Raw genomic sequence first — 15,546 nt, 5'->3', positions numbered from 1 at the left:
AGTTTCATGGTTCATGTTTGGACTGAGGCTGTCATGTGGTCCTGTCAAAATCGTACTAGTGCGTCAGTGAATAAATAGGTATTGGCCCATTGACACATTGTTGTCTCCCCGCAGATGAGTGAAGGCAGACTGACTGGATACTGACTAGCTGGTTTTAATTTATCGTGATAGTGACAGAGCAGAACTGAACAAAAAGACCAAGAAAAGAAGCAAATACAATTGAAAGTGTGCTTTCATAGATGGATTATTTTTTAAATACTGTTGGTCTTCTTTTCCTCATCTTGAATATTTTCTCCAAACTCACAATCAGGTGGCGAGGGGATTATGGAGGCAAAAAACAGCTGTGGTTTCCGGCAAATTACGTGGAAGAGATAACGAATACTCCAGTACCTGAGCAGGATGAAGCGGTAAGCAGGAGTTTTGCATCTGATAGTACCGAGTGCCTGAAACCAGTAGAGAGCAATCTGCAAAGATGCAATTCTCATAGGCATTTTTAATTTGTGCTTTGAATAACAAACTTGAAACATGTTGCATTTTAAAATCCATAAGATGTGGAGGTGGTAGGTTCATAATAAAGGAATTAAATACAAAAGCAATTGTTTTAAATCCCTGAATGTGACTTCTTAAGGAGGCTGAGCTGGACTTATTGTGTCTGATTCTGGGAATGTTGATTTAAGATAGATAAATGGCTTTAGAGGATGCAAGGAGATAGAGAAAGCTAGCAAGGATGAGTTTCTTAAATGGGAAAGATGAAGAAGCTTGCATTAATTTCCCTAAACAATGGAAGAGAATCTCAAAATCATGTAGTGAGAAATCTTACCATTGGCTGAAAGGCTGGTTGTCAAAAAGCATGGAGAGTATTTTCCTTCACGCATGGAATTGAGCTCAGGAAAGTATTGGATGAAACTGTAACAGGAGCCAATTCAATAGTAACCTTTTAAAGGGGCTGTGCAATAAATGAAACATTGCAGACCAGTAGGGATGAAGCTATGGAGTGAAACTAATTGGGATGAACATTCAAACATAAAATAGAAACAGGTATAGGCCACTCGGCCCCTCAAGCCTGCCCCGCCACTCAATATGACCATGTTCGATCTCCCCCAGGCCCCCATTCTTCTTCTGTCAGTTCCTTGAAAGAGCAAATCATGACTGACACTTCCAATTTTCCTGGAGAAAGTCTGGCTGTGATGGTAAAGGAACATTCCAGAGCAAGGGAATGTACACCCTCAATAAATAACAGAGAAGAATACAGACTTTACTAAACAATATTATTGAAGCCGTCCCTCTACAAAGACTGGCTTTTGATAAGGCCCATGTTTTCCTGTTGTTTTGTCTCTTACTCTCTGTGTTCCTAGAGCTTCCCCACTCACCGCTACCATTCCTTCATTTCAGTGGATCAGAAGGAGACGTTGGAGGAGAAGGATTCAGCACCTGGTCCTCCATAGCTTGTGTGCGCACTCTGAATCCCACTGCAGTGGAATGGGAGTGAGTGGAATCCAGCCAGTTCAGCACAAGCCGAGCTCTTAGTCTCAGCCCTGCTGCAGTTGGAAGGGGCTATACACAGTCCAGGCAATCCACCAAAGGTTTGAGATTTGCATTGCTGGGACTCTGGGAGCTGATCACTCACTAACTCTAATAGCTTCTTTTGTTGGAGTTATCCCACATCCAATTTTCAGTAATTTCTCTATTTTCTGGAAATAAATGCCCTCCTCTTTAAAACCAGACTCATAAATTCGCATTTGTGGCAGTGTGAAATTTAAATGCAACAAATGCATCATACAAACCACATCTATGAAATAATATCAATCCTGATGAGCTTTTGTAATTCCTGTTTTTTCTCTCCTGTTCCCGCAGTCTGTGGAAAACAGCCCATTGGGAAGTTTCCTCAAGGGATTTATTGATGTTCCAACATGCTACATTGGTGAGTTGCCTGCAACGATTTCACATTATTCTCAAATACTTGTTAAATTTACTATGCATTAATTTGAACACCAAAATGTACATTCACTTATAATCTTTGATTATGTGCTGCTTAATTAACTCATGAAAATATTTCATTTGGGGATGTGTGGCTGTACTAAAATAATGAATAAGAAAATTTAATGCATATATATTTATTGTTAAATGACCAAAGAAAAGAAACTAACAACATTTTAAAAATTAAATACCGTCTTGCTGTGTTGTAAACATTTATGTCAAAGTAGAACTGGCATTCAGGTTTGTAACAGTAGAACTCTCCTTACCATGCCCCAGAAATGTAGTTTACTACAATTCCCGTGAACTATTCCTGACAGTCGCAGTTTAAGGATTTGTCTATTTTCTTTTCAACTTGGTTCTACACACTCAGTCAGAAGATTAAGTTCACACCCTACTTTGAATTAAGTTCAAAGTATGTTTATTATCAAAGTAATTATATGTCACTATATACAACCCTGAGATACATTTTCTTACGGGCATTCAAAGTAAATACAAGAGCACAACAGAATCAATGAAAGCTTGCACCCAACAGGACAGACAAATAACCAATATGCAAGAGATAACAATTGCGCAAATACAGAAAATAAAGAAAAAAATAAATTATAATAAAAACATAATATGACAGTAATAGCAACAACACAGACGTAGAGCCTCCCCAGAGTGCTGATGATGAAGCTGAGCTTACAGACAAAATTATCCTAATATTTAACATGACACTAACAGAATACAGGGGCACTGACTGAACAAAAAGACCCTATGTAGTAAAACAAAACCTGCCATCAAAATTTGCAAAAAAAAATGTTAATACACTCAATAATATTATATTACCACAATATTTAGGAAAACTTGAAGCATTTGAAGAACTACACACAATAATGTACAGTGCAACATTCTCAGCAGTGCAGTACAATGGCTCCAGAATAGAGACACTCATTAATAGAAACTCAAAACTGAGTAATGAAATAAGAACAGTGAATGGGAGAAGAGATTAAGAAACAAAATTGAAACCTTAAGAGCAGAGTATAAAATGAATAACCCTAGTAAGAAAGTTAAGAGAAAAGCTAAAGAAATACTAAGGAAATACAAGGGCTATATGTGATACGATCAGCCTAACAAAAGCATTGTAAAGTTTGTACATTTGTAGATACATTAAAACAAAAGGTTGTTGCATACAAAGCCAGACTAAATAGATACATAAAATGCGATAGATGAAGAAAACAGGATTTGCAGTTTGGGAACAATGAAAAAGGTTTATATAAGACATTGAAACTAAAGTTGAAGCACCAAAGTGTCACCAACCTTAGCACAGAATTACCAACAAACATAGAGATAGTAAACTTTTGATCTAATATCAAACAGGCTGACACACAAACATAGAGATAGTAAAATTTTGATCTAATATCAAACAGGCTGACACACAATCAAGAAACAAACAAGAGAGAATGCACTCACACAATTGAAGACATGCAAACACATGATGTTACAATGGATATGCTATAAGTGGATATATGAAAATACCCACAACTGGAAAAGTACCATAAATGGTAATATTCATAATTATTGGTATAAAATATACTTGCCTTCATCCATACCTATTAATACATATCAACAATTTTCTTAAAAATCCTGAAAAGTGCCCGAACTTTTTACAGAAGGTAAAACATATCTCTTACCTGAAGGAGAAATCACAAATGACCCATCAAAATATTGCCCTATTACTTGCTTACAAACTATATATAAAATTGTAACATAACACATCTAACAACTAATCACCACTCACTCAACCACAATATACAGAAAAGATGCCCTAAGGGTATAAAAGGATGTAAAGAACAACTGATAATAGGTTCTGTAATTCTAAATCAAGCCCGGTGGAAAAGTAGAAATCTTTCGTGTTGTTATATTGACTATCAAAAAGCATTTATTCTGTCCCACTCATGGTTAATAGAAGTTCTTATTGTATATAAACTATACCCAATACTTCTGACATTCCTACATCTGATGAAGCATTGGCGTACTATAATAACCACTTTCTATTAACAACCAAAAGAAAAAACAACCACTGTTAGCATAATAAACCAAGACATTTTTCAGGGTGACTCTCTATCTAAGCCCACTATAGTTTTGTCTAGCTTTAAACTCACTATCTAATTGAATGAGTTGGACATAAATATAGTATCCAATTAGAAACAACTAAATGAATTATACCTTGACACACCTTCTATACATGGACAATTTGAAATTATATGCTCCTTCGTTAGTAGCTAACGCAATTAATTTAAATAGTAGAAATATTTTCTAAAGATATAAACATGAACTTTAGACTAGATAAGTGCAGAACATTAATTGTAAAGACAGGGTCATTAGAGCTAGTAGAATATAAAACAGAACAGCAGGATACATTACAACTAATGGATGAATATGAAACATACACCGTAAGTATCTGGGATGTCAGCATGCAAAGGAAATAGATCACAGTGTGAATAAGGGAAAGTTTTTCAACATAGTTTACTGAAAGGCTTAAGAGGATCTGCCAAACAGAGCTCAGTAGTAAAAATATAACAAAGGCAATAAACATTTTCACTGTACCCAAATTAACATATACTTTTGACATAATATCTTGGTCCAAAACTGATATGGAAAATTTACAAAGAAAATCAAGAACTGAAATGACTAATTTTAGAAAACCCTGTATATACTCGAACACATTTAGATTAACATTACCCTGGACACATGGAGGATAAGAAATAATAGACATTAAAAATTTACACAACAGTCAGTTAAAACTTCTGAGGATAAATTTTCATCAATGAAAACAGGATTTAGCACTCCATGTGAGCATATGCAATTCTGATAAGAAGTACACACCACTAAACTTAAGTGAAAGCATAACCCAGAAAAATGAAGCAATTATCATTCTCGAAGAAAAAGTTAACCAATGGAAGAACATGACCCTCCATGGAAAACATCCCCATGATCTAAGCAGACTAGATGACGACAAGGAAGCATCGAACGCCTGGCTCAGAGTTGGAGACCTCTTCCCAGAAACAGAGGGGTTCCTTGTGGCAATACAGGACCAGGCCATTAATACAGAAAGTTACAAAAATTCGTAATAGAAGACCAACAAATTCAAGACAATAAATGCAGAAAAATGCAAAGAGAAACGAGAAGCTATCCAACACATTACATGATCCTGCAGCAGTTTAACTCATGCTGATTACTTACACAGGCACAAGTGGCGAAGTTGCTTTAAAATACAAACTCATAATAACATGATACGTTACTGTAGATACTGGCCTGATACAGTTTGAGAGTCAGAGTCCTACAATTTTTATTACGATTGATCCAATATTGCAGATAGGACAATTCATAATAACGCTCTGGATATAATATCACAGGATAAAAAAAAGCAAAAACAACTTACCCATGATGGACTGGGTTATATCCACTACTTTTTACTGGTTTTTCCATTCAAGGGCATTGGTGTTTCCATACTAGACCATGATGCAACCAGTCAATATACTCTCCACCAAAGCTATAGAAGGTTGTCAAAGATGACATGCTGAATCTTTGCAAATGTTTAAGAAAGTAGAGATGCTGCCGTGCCTTCTTTGTAATGGCATGTATGTACTGGTCCCAGGACTGATCCTCTGAAATGATAACACCATGGAAGTTAAGATTACTGACCCTCTCCACCTCTGATCCCCCAATGAGGACTGGCTCATGGGCCTTCATTTTCCTTTTCTGAAGTCAATAATCAGCTTCTTGGACTTACTGACATTGAGTGAGAAGTTGTTGTAGCACCATTCAGCCAGATTTTCAATCTCCCTCCTACATGCTGATTTATCACAAGCTTTCATTCGGCCAAAGACAGTGGTATCATCAGCAAACTTAAATATGTAACTGGAGCTCTGCTTAGTCTCACAATCTTAAGTATAAAGTGAGTAAAGCAGGGGCAAGTGTGAATCTAGGGCAGGTTAGTGAACTTAAGCATATAGACAAAAACTTTTGTTGGCTTATGGTATGTAGTGCTGCCCCTCAATTCTTTAAACCTACCCATATTAAAAAGATAAATAACAATTATCTTTACTGCCAAATGAAGCAGTGAATGTTTTTTTAAAACCCAAGAGCAATAAGACATTTTCACATGAAATGTGTCACGTTAGCTTAACGCCAGCTAGATGTTTGTGAGAACATATGATACTAGATGATATGTTTTGAATTATTCATTGTCTTAGTATACACAACAGTATTTAGATCTTACCTGGATACCTTAACAATATTACTTAGAAATTATATTTTTCAATTGTCTTTTTAAAAGGTTAATATTAATATTTGAATAGGGTTTCTAAAAAGCTTTGTTTATTTCAAGCTGCTTTTATTAATAGTAAAATAATAAATACAAGTAAATAAGCAACAGGACTCATCATTTTTCCTTAAAAATAAGTCCATAATTAATGTTACCAAATCATTAATCAGTGATTTTTTTTCTGCTTAAAATACCACGACACACGAGAGAATATTTTAGAATATTATTGCCAATTTCTGCTGATGCTTTCTAAAAGGTTTGCTACCCTTGATAGAGAGATGCCTGTGCTCAGCTTTAGAATTCAAATTGTTTCTGAAAGTATTTTCTCATTTGTATTCCATGGAAAATCAGCTTCTAAAATCAAGCGCATGCACATGCAGGGGTTGTAAGTCGTTGTACAGGGAGAGGCTGGTGCTTGCAAGTGGCTGGAGTATGACAGGGGTGAAGTGATGGCTGTCCTTCAACCAATTTCTTAAAAGGAGTTATAGAGGCAGAGGGGATATGGAAGCAAATTTCAAATAAAAGATCCTGAGGCTTAGTGAGTTAATGAGTTCTACATGCCCATCAAATATAAGATGAGCATAGACCAACTAGTGTCAAGGGACTGAAACTTGACAGAAAAAAAAAGATCATCAGGTGGAACATATGCTTTAACAGAACATTTAAAGAAATAAAGAATGTTCTGAAATCACCCAAAGGCCTTTTTATATCAAAACTGTAACTTATGGAGACCTTTTGTGAGAAAGACTGTTCGCATAATCCTTCCAATTCTTTGTCTCATGTAGCAGACAGGGTGGAAGAGAACTGGGGAGCATTTCACAGCAGTCTTTGTAATCACTCTCACCTTTTTATATGTACAAACAAAGGGAAAGGAAAACAGACCTTACTTCTTGCATCAAATCAAACTGTAGATTTATATGGCTGGACCTCTGGGAAAATGAGCAGGCCAATTTATAACATCCAGGGAAACATGCTTTGGGTATATTTAAAGCAGAGGTTGATAGGTTCTTGATTAGTAAGGAATCAAAGGTCATGGGAAGAATGCAGAAGAATGGGTTTGAGAGGGAAAATAAATCAAGTGGTGGAGCTGACTTGATGGGCTGAATGCCTCATTCCATTCATGGTCTTATGGCCTAAACTAGAACTGGCATTCTCATACAGAGGGCCAGACACCACATCATTACTTCTTCAGTTACCTGATGAATGAGTTACCTGATTCAGCCTATTGTGTCCATACTGGTCAAAAATATGCTGCTGATATTTCTCTCACAGGCCAGTTTTTGATCTATTAATATCGAACAGGTACTGTGACATCTGTATCTGTTGAAATAAACAATCAGCTCTTGAAAGAAAAGCTTGTGCAAACATTTCTGGTATTGCTAATAGTTTTTGATATATGCAGGCAAGATCATTTTACTGTGCAGTTCCAAGTTCTCTTGACTGTATGGTTGGGCATGGGTGTGAGGTGAAATATTGAATTTGACAGCTGCAGTCCTTGAGATGGAGATGCTGATAGGTCAGGTTACTCTGAATTTTTATCCCTTGAAAATAAAGTAAAAAACAAGTTAATTCATGCTGGGATGATGTATGAATTGGAATAGAACTCAATATGAGGTGAAAGTGTTCCTATAAAATTTTATTGTTCCTGATGAGTTTAAAGGAGCTGTTGAAAACCTAGCCAGCTGCTTCACTAAATTCCATAGGTAGGATTTAATATAAGCAGTATTTCAAGTAAATTTTACATGCATTTTATGCGCCGCAGTTCCTGAGGAGACATTGAATTGCGTTGAGGGAGAGTGAGTTTAAAAGAAGTGAGCGGGGTCAGTCAGCACATTTTGTGCACTATAGTTCCTGAGAAGACATTGGATTGCATATAATTGACAAAATCCAATAAAAAGAAGATAGGTTTAAGTGGAGTGGCCATTGTGTGAGTGGACAGTGTTAGTGTGGGGACTTGAGACTTTGGCTCATCAAGACCACTACCTTAGTTCAGCGCAGAGACGAGTAAACCTTCCCAAGCAACAAGCTGAACACCAGGTCGTCCCTCATCTCCGGCCCCGACACCCTGACCTTTTCAATCTGGCTTGCCGCTTAAGTCAGCCAATCATCTTCTCATTCATCGCTCTCAGACCAGGGTCCTGCCACTTCGATCCTGTCTCACATCTGGGTCCCGTTGCCTGCACATGAGAGCGTATTGATTCAGCCTGTACACAACTTTTCCAATCTGGTACGGTGCTTAAATCAGTCAAACATCGGTTCGTTCGTCACTATTGGGCCCCGGCCTTGCTGCCTTGACTCTTTCTTGTCTCACCTTGGATCTGCTGCTTTGAGTCAGTACCAAGTCCATTCCAGCAATGGCCACAAACATTGCCTCATTCCTCGCTCTCGGAGCCAGGCCCCTCCACCTCGATTTGGGCCATATACGCCATGCTGCAATCATCCTGCACCATTGAGACTTCAGTTCACACTACAAAAGTGGCAGCTCAACTCCAAAAGGGAAGTTACAGGCTATTGATTGCTGTGATAGTTGTCCAGAAAAAGTGTCATTAACAGTGTAGTTAGTAGGTTTGTTTGCTGGCAGTATGGTGTTGCTGTGTTTCAGAGCGCCATCTTAAACCGGACCTAGTTCCAAGGGCTTCTGCAAATATATTAAGAGCAAAAGATAGCAAGGGACAAAAGAGGTATGGAGCTGAAAGTAATGGGGGAAATCATAAATGCAGTTTTTGCATCTGTATTTCTTTGTGAGACAGACACAGTAAGGTAAAGGAGCAGTATGTCATGGATCCTATACAGATTACAGTGGAGGAGGTGTTTGCTCTCATGAGGCAAATTAGGGTGGATAAATCCCCAGGACCTGACAAGCTGTTCCCTCAGACCCTGTGGGAGGCTAGTGTAGAAATTGTAGGGCCCCTAGCAGAGATATTTAAAACATCTTAGCCACAGGTGAGGTGCTGGAGGATTGGAGCTGGAGCTAATGTTCTGTTGTTTCAGAAGGCTCTAAGAATAAGCCAGGAAATTACACTGGTGAGCCTGACATCAGTAGTGGAAAGTTATTGGAAGGTGTTCAGAGGAACAAGATATATGAGTATTTGGATAGACAAGGACTGATTAGGGACAGTCAACATGGTTTTATGTATGGTAGGTCATGTCGAACCAATCTGATAAAAATTTTTGAGGAAGTTACCAGGAACGTGGATGAGGGTAAGGCAGTGAATGTTGCCTGCATGGATTTTAGCAAGGCATTTGACAAGGTCCCACATGGGAGATTGGTCAAGAAGATTAATCATCATTAACAGTGTAGTTAGTAATTTTGTTCGCTGCCTGTATGCCACTGCTGTGTTTCAGAATGATATCTTACATCAGAACTAAAGATGAGGCATTCTAGATAAGGTTGTAAACTAGATTAGATATTGACTTTGCGGGAGAGGCCTGAGAGTGGTAGTAGATGGTTGCCTGTGTGACTGAAGGCCTGTGACTAGTACTGTGCTGCAGGGATATGTGCTGTGCCTGATGTTGCTTGACCTCTGCATCAGTGATCTGGATGATAATGTGCTAAACTGCATCAGCAAATTTGTGAATGACACCAAGATTGGGTGTGTCGTGGACAGCAAGCAAGACTATCAAAGCCTGCAGTAGGATCTGGACCAGCCAGAAAAATCAGCTGAAAAATAGCAGATGGAATTAATTGCAGACAAGTGTGAGGTGTGCCCTTTGGGAGAACCATCCAAGGTTAGTTTGGCACGGTGAGTGGTAGGCCATTAAGGAGTGTGGTAGAACAGTGGGATCTGGGAATACAGATTCATAATCTCTTGAAAGTGGTATCACAGGCAGGTAAGGTTATAAAGAAAGCTTTTGGCACATTGGCCTTTATAAATCAATATATTGAGTACAGTAGTCAGGTTGTTATGTTGAAATTCTGTGCAATATTGGTTAGTGCTAATTTGGAGTACTGTGAACAGTTTTGGTCACCCACCTGCAGGAAAGATGTAAATAAGATTAAAAGAGTACAGAGACAATTAACAAGGATGTTGCTGGAACCTGAGGACCTGAGTTATAGGGAAAAGTTGAATAGGTTAGGACTTTATTTCCTGGAACTCAGAAGATCGAGAGGAAACTTGGTAGTAGTATAACAAAATTATGAGGGGTATAGATAGGGTAAATACAAGCAGACTTTTTCCACTGAGGTTGTATGGGACTACAACTAAGGTCACGGGTTAAGGCTGGAAGGTGAAATGTTTAAAAGGAACACGAGGAGGAGTTTCTCGCACTTCCCCTCCCACTCTCAAATCTCTTACTAGCTGTTCTTTCAGTTAGTCCTGACGAAGGGTCTGAGCCCGAAACGTCGACTGTACCTCTTCCTAGAGATGCTGCCTGGTCTGCTGTGTTCACCAGCAACTTTTATGTGTGTTGCAAGAGAAGGAGTTACTTTACTTAGGGGGTGGGGCAGTATGGAATGAGCTGGATTGGGTTCGATTTCAACATTTAAGAAAAATCTGAATAAGTATATGGATGGGAGGGATATGGAGGCCTATGGTCCAGGTGCAGGTCAAGGGGACTAGGCAGATTAATGGTTCAGCATGGGATTGAAGGGCTGAAGGGCCTGTTTCTGTGCTGCAGTGTTCTGTGACTCTCTTTGCTAAATAGGCTTTCACATTTATAATCTTCTTGTTGGATAGCATCCTTGCAAATAAATAAACCATAAATTAGAAGTGATTATAATAACAGCAGATTAACAAATTTTAATACAACTTTTGGTGGATGAATTCCTGTGTTGTAGAACCAGACAGATCTCTGGTTTATCACACTCAGAAAGCTGTAAGCTAACTCTGTAGCTGCGATTCTACTGAAGTGTGAGCAGGATGCAAAGTGGGGAGCTCTGGAACTTGGATGCTGGCCATTTACATTAGCCAAGCCCTATTTGTATAAACTTGCCTGCACTCTGACCAGACCTGCTAATTCCCCACTGAGTGGGAATAGGAAGCTGCACCAACAATCTAAGTGAGCAGACCTTTTCAGTTATTGGGAGGATAAGCAGCCCTGATACAGGTTAGGGGAAGAGTGAAGCCTAGAATATTGGAAGCCTAATGCTACCACGTGGATTCAAAAGAAACATTTTTTTCTTAAACACGAGAGAATGTGCAGATGCTGGAAATCCAAGGCAAAACACACAAAATGCTGGAGGAACTGAACAGGTGAGGCAGCATCAATGGAAATCAATAGTCAACGTTTTGGACCGAGACCCTTCATCAGGACTTCATTTTTTCTTTTCTTTCTGCTTCATAAAGGTCCTAAATTCTTAATGTCATTTGACGGTCACTCCCGGTCTCTTCTCTCCCCCCCTTTTTTTTCTCTCTCTCTCTCCCCTCTATCTCCCCCTCCCCCCCCTTCTCTCTCTCTCTCTCTCTCACTGTCCCATCCCAACAATGAATAGGTGCTACCAGATAGGTAGAGCTGGAGCCAGTTGTCTTTTTTCTAAACATGCTGTAGATTTTGTTGTTAGTTGCTGACAAGGAATTGCCTGCGCCATCTCAACATTCTCAGATTTATTTGACAGTAATTCAGAAGGAAGGGAAGGGAAGCAAGCAGCATGTGTTCACGATCAACTCCCAACAAATGTCCCACCCTGCACAGCTGCTGGATGTGGCTGCAGATAGTCAAGAGGACCTGAATGACTGGGTCGCCAAGATCCGCGAAGCAGCACAGAATGCAGATGCGAGGGTAAGTGAAAGGTGTTGGGAAAATCTTTGTTTGGTAACCTCCTTCAGGCTTATAATCCTCCAAGAACTCTGCATTACATGATTTTAGCCCCCATGACTGCAGATGCTGGAATCTGGAGGAAAAGAAAAGACAAAACTGCTGAAGGAATTCAGCACCTATGGAGGGAAATGGACAGTCAACATTTTGGATGGAGACTCTTCATCTGGCTCGTTAATAGTGCCTTAATCTGAAATGGCCTTTTCAAATAGTGAGTGCCATCTTACTGCAGAATGTAAACCACGATTTGTGTACTTAAAGAAACATAGATGTATTGAAGGACATAAATGAAGGCACTGAATTGGAGGAAGTGGATTTAAAATGAACAGTCCTCATGCAAGACTGAAGGTTAGAAGATCTAGAATGTGCATGAGTGATTGATGTTCCTGGCCGTTGAGGCCAGGGTGATTGACCTCCTTAAAAATGATCTGAATATATCTGATTGTGAATGGTCAGGCAGCATCTATGGAAAGGAATAAACAGCAGACATTTTGGGCTGAAACCCTTCATCTCATCTGTTTATATTCTGCTTCATAGATACTGCCAGATTTTCTGAGTTCCTCCAGCATTCTGTGTGCATTGCTCAATATCTCTAGCATCTGCAGAATTTCCTGTGCATCTGACAGTGAATAGTGTTGTTTGGTATTGACTATAATGGTCAGGTATTTCATTAGGATATAGTAATCCTGGGAATTGTAGCTTGCTTGGGGGATATTGTGCTTGAACTTTGGCAGGGGAAGAATCAGCCATATTTCCTTGCTTGTAGGAGGCTGCTTGCAAATTATTGGTGAACCGCAAGCTTTCAAAATGTTGAATTCTGAGGCTGTGTAACCTGTCGAGGCTCAGTGAATAGGATTGTCACTTGGGCAGCGGTTGTGAACTGTTTCCCAGAATCTCAAATCCTATAAGGCAGGATAATTAGTTTTCACTCTAATGGGGTAGCTGTCACAACCAATATCAACAGCATTAATGGGTCTACTTGGAACACTGTAGCTTGTGTTGTGGATGACTTTTTCCTCTTTGAACCAGATGCAGGAAGGAAAAATAATGGAGAGGCGAAAGAAGATTGCACTGGAATTGTCGGAGCTGGTCGTCTATTGCCGCCCAGTCCCTTTTGATGAAGAAAGTAAGTTTGATCTGCTGCATTTGCCCACTTAGATGGAAACAATCTATTTTCTTTACGTATCTTATTGCAAGTTGCTTGGTTAGATTAATTTTCCCTTTAAATTAGAAACAAAAAAATCATAGACAAGAATCTCATACTATATGGGCGATCTAAAACAATATCAATGGGGCTCACAATTCATATCTGAACTATCAGTAGATTTACCTACCACCTACCACCCCATCAGCCTCCGCAAACAATATATCATCCTTCACAACTTCCACTATCTCTAAATGGATCCCACCCTGAATGTACCTTTACCTTCCCACTCCTCTCTGCTGTCTGCAGGGATCGCTCCCTCCCTGACACCCTTGTCCATTCGCCCCTCCCCACTAATCTCCTTCCAGGCGCTTAACCCTGCAAGCGTCCTAAATGCTACATCAGCCCATACACCTCCTCCTTCACCTCCACTCAGGGTCCCAAACAGTCCTTCCAGGTGAGGCCACACTGCACCTGCGAATCTGCTGGGGTCGACTATTGCGTCCAGTGCTTGCGATGTGACTCCCTGTGCTTTGGTGAGACCCGTTGTATGTTTGTAAATTGGGGGAATGTTTGGTCATGCAGCTCCACCCCGTCCGCCACAAGCGGAACTTCCCGGTGGCCAAACAGTTTAATTCTGATTCCCATTCCGACATGTCGGTCTTTGGCCTCCTCTTGTGCCAAGATGAAGCCACCCTCAAGGTGGAGGATCAATGCCTTCTATTCAGTCTGGATAGCCTCCAACCTGATGGCAAGAATGTTGATTTCTCCTCCGGTAAAAAATCCCCCCCCCCCTCAATTCTCCACTCTTACCCTCTATGTCCTCTCATTGTAAACAAACTGTGTAAACTCAGATAATAAATAAATAGCAATAAATAACAAGCATGAAATAACAAGATAAAGAGTCCTTAAATGAGTGTAGTTATCCTCTTTTGTCCAAGAGCCTGTTGGTTAAGGGGTAGTAATTGTTCTTGAACCTTATTCAGTATTTTATCCATATTGGATTTTCAGCCCTGAAAGCTTTTGAGACTGACACCATCAGTGTGCTCTTGGAGATACTGGATTCCCTTCCTGACCATAAAATGGTATTATCTTAATATCTTTCTATAGCTGAAACTACTGAAGTATCAGGCTGGCACCCAAACTGCCAAAAGCACAACATGAATGGGCTGGGAATTGACACATGGGTAGGAGTAGGGCTGAGGATCTCCTTACAACTCATGTTTTCGGTATCATTTTTAATTTTCAGAGCTTGTCTTTTTTTTGCACATTGGTTGTTAGTTTTTGTTCATGTGTGGCTTTTCATAAAGTCTATTGTATTTCTTTTCCTGTAAATGGCTGCAAGAAAACATATGTCAAAGTGGTATTTGGTAGCATATACATATTTTGATAATAAGCTTGCTTTGAATTTTGAACTTTAAGCATTCTTGGGGAACGTTGGGGGAACCTTGTTCTGCTCACTCCAGTGTTTTGCCTACACTTGGTGTGCTTTGTGTTGATGGTGAGCATTTAAACCAGTGGTCTTCATCTGTCCAGAACACCTGATGATCACAAAATTCTCTAATTCATCAATCAACAATGGCTCACTCTGCTCCACTGTTAAATTTTGTCAGAAACAGCTCTTAACACATGTAAGTGTAGTTACTCCAATGTCTTTGTGATGTTACATTCTGAAAAATAAATTTCCAACCAATGAATAAGTTGTTTTCTGTTTCAGGTACTCCGAAGTTGTCAATAAATGCTTGGCAACTTTATTCTTAGGTAGACCCTTGGGTCTGTGGTTTCCAAGGTGGGGTGATATGGCCAAAATGTAACTCCCTGAACCTCTCTCAGATGGTCCAGGAGTTGCTTAGTGAGGCAAGTGAGCAGCTGGTTTGTGAGGTAGTGTACTCCTAGTGACATTTGTTGTGGACTCCCGCATGGTCCTCCAGGTTCTCAATGCTAACCAGAATGCTCCTTCTCTGGTCTGAGTGATCCTGGTCCAAGGAGTCCCAGGAATCAGTGGAAGTGTTGCACTTTTTAAGGAGACTTAGAATATCCAACGTATCTGTGAACCTCTCCCTCTATCTGCCTGGTAATCTCTTGCTGTGACAGAGCTCAGAATGGAGCGTTTGTTTGAAGAGACTATAGTCAGGCACGGCTGTACGTAAGTATACAATTTAGAGGACATTGGCCTCCATTTCGTTCTCTTGCATCTGGATTTGGTGAATTTTGCGGTGATAGCATTTGTGCAATACTAGTAATACACCTTGTCTCAAAAGCAGGTAGCAAAACTTTATTCCACGGATAAGCATAAGGATCAATGGAAAGAAGAACTGATGCATTTGCTTTACCTGTTATTAATTCGTGGTTCCTCACTGAC

At 39.7% G+C, this 15,546-nt stretch overlaps 1 protein-coding gene across 1 annotated transcript in view; it reads left to right on the top strand.

Annotated features, from left to right (window-relative positions):
• LOC140198740 (1-phosphatidylinositol 4,5-bisphosphate phosphodiesterase gamma-1-like) overlaps positions 1 to 15,546 on the top strand; it is a 269,063-nt gene that overhangs the window by 217,289 nt on the left and 36,228 nt on the right. The window contains exons 22-25 of the mRNA XM_072259758.1: positions 311 to 407; positions 1,855 to 1,921; positions 11,841 to 12,004; positions 13,070 to 13,166. Of these exons, the coding sequence (XP_072115859.1) occupies positions 311 to 407; positions 1,855 to 1,921; positions 11,841 to 12,004; positions 13,070 to 13,166 (425 nt within the window). The remainder of the gene's footprint in view (positions 1 to 310; positions 408 to 1,854; positions 1,922 to 11,840; positions 12,005 to 13,069; positions 13,167 to 15,546) is intronic.

Source organism: Mobula birostris, chromosome 1 (genome assembly GCF_030028105.1).
Source record: "Mobula birostris isolate sMobBir1 chromosome 1, sMobBir1.hap1, whole genome shotgun sequence".
Lineage (NCBI taxonomy): Eukaryota > Metazoa > Chordata > Chondrichthyes > Myliobatiformes > Myliobatidae > Mobula > Mobula birostris.
The sequence above is the reverse complement of the archived record's forward strand: the minus strand, read 5'-3'. Positions and strand labels throughout refer to the sequence as shown.